The sequence below is a fragment of the Oncorhynchus tshawytscha genome, unplaced genomic scaffold (genome assembly GCF_018296145.1).
Source record: "Oncorhynchus tshawytscha isolate Ot180627B unplaced genomic scaffold, Otsh_v2.0 Un_contig_2488_pilon_pilon, whole genome shotgun sequence".
Lineage (NCBI taxonomy): Eukaryota > Metazoa > Chordata > Actinopteri > Salmoniformes > Salmonidae > Oncorhynchus > Oncorhynchus tshawytscha.
This window is the reverse complement of record NW_024608370.1, coordinates 1-5,000: the sequence shown is the minus strand read 5'-3', so window position 1 is coordinate 5,000 and position 5,000 is coordinate 1. Positions and strand designations below refer to the sequence as shown.

General features: G+C 44.2%; 2 protein-coding genes across 2 annotated transcripts in view; one reads left to right on the top strand and one right to left on the bottom strand.

Moving 5' to 3' along the window:
• The window catches only part of LOC121843481, a 38,935-nt gene extending 37,324 nt beyond the window's left edge, over window positions 1–1,611 (bottom strand). The window contains exons 1-2 of the mRNA XM_042313085.1: window positions 1,446–1,611; window positions 1,203–1,248 (exon numbers count right to left, since the gene is read on the bottom strand). The gene's annotated coding sequence lies outside the window, so the exon portion shown is untranslated. The remainder of the gene's footprint in view (window positions 1–1,202; window positions 1,249–1,445) is intronic.
• A 2,296-nt stretch (window positions 1,612–3,907) lies between these two features.
• LOC121843480 (probable glutamate--tRNA ligase, mitochondrial) lies at window positions 3,908–4,527 on the top strand (the record flags this gene model as incomplete). Its single annotated transcript, XM_042313084.1, is given in 1 exon segment — window positions 3,908–4,527. A coding segment is annotated over 1 exon segment (289 nt), but the record flags the coding sequence as incomplete, so codon positions are not given.
• Between the last annotated feature and the right edge of the window lie 473 nt (window positions 4,528–5,000).

Below are 5,000 nucleotides of genomic sequence, written 5' to 3'. Positions count from 1 at the left end.
AATAACATAGACTATAATAACAGACCTCCTCACCAACACAATACTGCTGATGTAACATAGACTATAATAACATAGACTATAATAACATAGACTGTAATAACAGACTATAATAACAGACCTCCTTACCAACACAATACTACTGATGTAACAGACTATAATAACATGGACTATAATAAGATAGACTATAATAACATAGACTATAATAACGTCCTGTTCTACTCCGAGTCACCGTTATCTGTTACCAGGACAACCAGACTGGTATCTGTTACCACTTGACGTCCTGTTCTACTCCGAGTCACCGTTATCTGTTACCAGGACAACCAGACTGGTATCTGTTACCACTTGACGTCCTGTTCTACTCCGAGTCACCGTTATCTGTTACCAGGACAACCAGACTGGTATCTGTTACCACTTGACGTCCTGTTCTACTCCGAGTCACCGTTATCTGTTACCAGGACAACCAGACTGGTATCTGTTATCACTTGACGTCCTGTTCTACTCCGAGTCACCGTTATCTGTTACGAGGACAACCAGACTGGTATCTGTTATCACTTGACGTCCTGTTCTACTCCGAGTCACCGTTATCTGTTACCAGGACAACCAGACTGGTATCTGTTACCACTTGACGTCCTGTTCTACTCCGAGTCACCGTTATCTGTTACCAGGACAACCAGACTGGTATCTGTTACCACTTGACGTCCTGTTCTACTCTGAGTCACCGTTATCTGTTACCAGGACAACCAGACTGGTATCTGTTACCACTTGACGTCCTGTTCTACTCTGAGTCACCGTTATCTGTTACCAGGACAACCAGACTGGTATCTGTTACCACTTGACGTCCTGTTCTACTCCGAGTCACCGTTATCTGTTACCAGGACAACCAGACTGGTATCTGTTATCACTTGACGTCCTGTTCTACTCTGAGTCACCGTTATCTGTTACCAGGACAACCAGCAGAGTTCTGTTAGACTGGTATCTGTTACCACTTGACGTCCTGTTCTACTCCGAGTCACCGCCATGTGTGAAAGGTGAGAGACCTGCACTGTGATTCTGGTTGACTGTGCTGATGAAGTGATTAATAAGTAAGAAAGAACTGTTCACAAACAAACAATAAACAAGAGGGTTGATCTGTTAAGGGACAAAATAGAAGTACATTTGTGATATATATATATATATATATGAAATAACTTTAATCTTCCTACTTCATAAGTGAATGTTGTTTGGTAGCTAAAACGCGACACCGTTCACCTGTCACAAACAAACAACAAACAAAAACAACTTACACACTCAGTAAACAACAACAACCTCTGAATTCAGCCTCAGTCTAATAACAGGGGTATGTAACCTGTAAGTAGTCATTATATCAACCTCCACACTCTCTCCGCTCCAACTCGTTTTTTTATACGCAAAGGCTTTCATAATGAAGGTAGAAATCAAAGCTTTACCTGATGAAGGTGTTAGCCGTGTCAGTCAGTCAGGTCGGTAGGTGTGTTAGTGTTGGGTTGCTTCCTCCGTCTGTCTTTGTGAAGGTGTACTGATAGCTGAGACGCAGGTCAACCAATAAGCTGCTGTGTTTCCTCAAGACACAAGATGATGTTGTGAATGAACAAGAGGGTGTGTATCATCTCTAGTTATAAGGGCCTGAGGCATGTTACTGCTCTATAGGTGTGTCTCTCTCTCTCTCTCTCTCTCTCTGTGTGTGCGTCTCTCTCTGTGCGTGTGTCTCTCTCTGTGCGTGTGCGTGTCTCTCTCTGTGTGTGTGTGTGTGTGTGTGTGTGTGTCTCTCTCTGTCTGTGTGTGTCCCTCTGTGTGTGTGTGTGTGTCTCTCTCTGTCTGTGTCTCTGTCTGTGTGTGTGTCTCTGTCTGTGTGTGTGTCTCTGTCTGTGTCTGTGTGTGTGTGTCTCTCTCTGTGTGTGTGTCTCTCTCTGTGTGTGTGTGTGTGTGTGTGTGTCTCTCTCTGTCTGTGTGTGTGTGTACAGTTGCCCTTTGAATACAGTAACACACTGATCCAAGGTTAAACTGACAACGCCCTGCGGCTGTTGTGTCCGGACACCTGAAACCCCCTAGTTTTATATGTTGTTTTATGTGCTATAAAGTGTGTGTGTTCCTGGGTGAGTGTGTATGTTATTGGTGATGATGGTAAATGTTATTGATTATATCATGATGATAGAGATCAACAAAACCAATAAAGATGTCCCAGTGAGATCAAGTTGGATCTGGATGGGAAACTTCCTCTCATACGGGAAGTGTGTCTCTGCTTCAAATGATGAATCAAGACAAACCAGTTCAAGTTGATTGTGTGTGTGATATAATACCAGTTTTTCCTCTTTAGGCCACCACAGAAAAATATGTTTATTTTAATAGTGTCGATGTATAGATGTCTGCTCACTACCATTACACTTGTTTACACTGAGCTGCACTGGGGTCAGAGAGTCGTCATGGTTACATTAAGACACTGAGCTGCACTGGGGTCAGAGAGTGGTCATGGTTACATTAAGACACTGAGCTGCACTGGGGTCAGAGAGTGGTCATGGTTACATCAAGACACTGAGGTGCACTGGGGTCAGAGAGTCGTCATGGTTACATTAAGACACTGAGGTGCACTGGGGTCAGAGAGCCATCATGGTTACATCAAGACACCGTGGAGCCAGCGTGAGATATAGGTCTGAAAACGTACCTCAACGCGGGGATGGGATGTGCCACTTGTACTCCACATTTTACCTTTATCAACACTGCTCCATCTAGAAGATTGAAGTACTGCTAGTTTTCCCCTTTTCGTCCTCCTGCTAGCTAGTAGTTGCCACGGCAGCCATTTTGGAATGACAACGTCAACGAAGGCAGCTTGTGGCTCCTGCTAGCTAGCATGAGCACAACAAGAGTTTTCTGGGAAAACTCGCAGTATTTCAATCTTCTAGATGGAGCAGTGTTGATAAAGGTACAATGTGGAGTACAGTGGCATATCCCACCCTGCATTGAGGTTTGTTTTCTGCCCCATTAGCGCAGGCACCACAGTGTCTTAATGCAGAGATGATTGGATTCCGGCTCCAGTGCAGTGTAAACAAGCGTGAAGGTTGGGTCTTCTGGCGAGGTGAATACTGAATATACACCCATTGGAGACAGCAGCACTGTCTCTGCATGGCTTCCCCTCTGTCCCCTGGCAAGGAATGTTACAGATGACTGAATGTACCACCATTTTCTAGGAAACCGGTGGAGGTGCAGTGTCATACCTGCAACCAATCAGAGCACACAAAAACATGTATTCAAACGGACCCAATAGAAAGGCATACATTTCACATGACTACCTTAGTTACCCTTAATAAAGGTTCCTTCAGCCTGTTTACGACAGTCGTCAATCAACTATGTTACAATTATAATTGTTCACACCCACAGCGAACCTCTCGGGGTAAGATGTTCTAGTGATGGGAAAACGAGGCTTTCTGAAGCCATCGGGGCTTTCACCAAATTGTGCCTTTTGATTGTTCATTTCGCTGAGCTTTAACACAATCCACATTAGTGACATCTGCTGGTCATCAATGAAAAGCAATGTTTGATGTTTATGTATGTTTTCCCCCCCACACTATTCATCAAATCCCCACAATTTAGAGGTTAGTCGCGAGTCTTCGTAGGCAACGACAATCAGTTACCACATTGCAGGTTCGCACTTTCCATCCTGTTTCCCTTTTTTTTGCTGTCAAAAACTGAATCGAGGCCATTCTCTAAGATGCTTTAGACATAAGCTTATACTATAGTCAATAATGCGAACTGTTTAAACAACAATGTGCAGAAAGTGTTGCGTCATAAAACGATTTTCTAAATAATATACATTCGTTCCGGATTCGGATTCTGATTCGGATTCGACCTCTCTTTGTGTTCTGGGTATCAATAGTTCCACCAATAAGATTTTCACACTGCGCTTTTATCGGTGGGCGGACTTTTATTTTTGAACAGAGCAAACCAGGAAGTGGTGTGATAACGTCACGTGATTGGCATGTGTCGAGAGCCGGGGGTACAGTTTTAACAGTCAACTTCAGACACGATTAAATCAACAACGCAAATCGATCCTAAAACAGCAAACATCGGTAGAAGGAATTAGTAAGAGCAATTTCCCCCCTCTCACAAAGACGCTCCTCTCCTTGTGGTGCTAAACGTTTCCGCGTTCAATAGCTAGCTGTCTCTGTAGCGAGTGGAACACATGGATCACTTTGTTTTGTAACTTCGGTAGTTAGCTAATTATTATCATGCTCCTGTCATCGTTTATACATTTCAGCACACCATCCAGATGCCTCCCAATAAAAACGTGTACGCGGTGTTGCCAGTACAGTACCGGAAGGAGCGTCCGTAAAGTCGATACCCCAGTGTTGTTGAAGAACACATTGACTTTCAACCGCAGTGGTGGACACGGCGGAAAGCAACAATACATTGGGTTGAATAGCTCGCAGAAGAGATGCTTTTCATCTGAATGTGACGAGGTTGGTCATCAGCATGAACATGGGGATGTGAGAGTGAGGTTCGCTCCGAGTCCAACAGGTAAAGTAATGCAACGAATTTGTTTGGGGGGGGGTAGACTGATTGGGATTTGAACCCACGACTGGCTGTTAATAGCTAAACAATCGGATGAATAATCAGGTGTGTTAGTGCTGGGTTAAAGCCTGCATAGTGCATATATCTCTACAACCCTTGGGTTGGTGGTTGGTTTTGAACCGTGGCTAAAAGGAGTACACTACAGGGATTAGGGACGCAGATATAACCTGTACCTGCTATAACACTACTGTGACAGTGATGCCACCTAGCGGGACTGTTACAGTGATGCGACACTGCAACGGCCCTAGTGGCCATTTTGGCTCTGACGAGGCTGCTTACTTATGTAGGGACTATGGTGCCATTTGGGATGCCAGCTATCTGTGCTTTACTGTACAACAAACTAGCTATAATTGACCCCTTGGTCTGTTTGTGTAGTGCAGTACAGTAGTAGTAATACCACGTAGACAAACTAACTATAA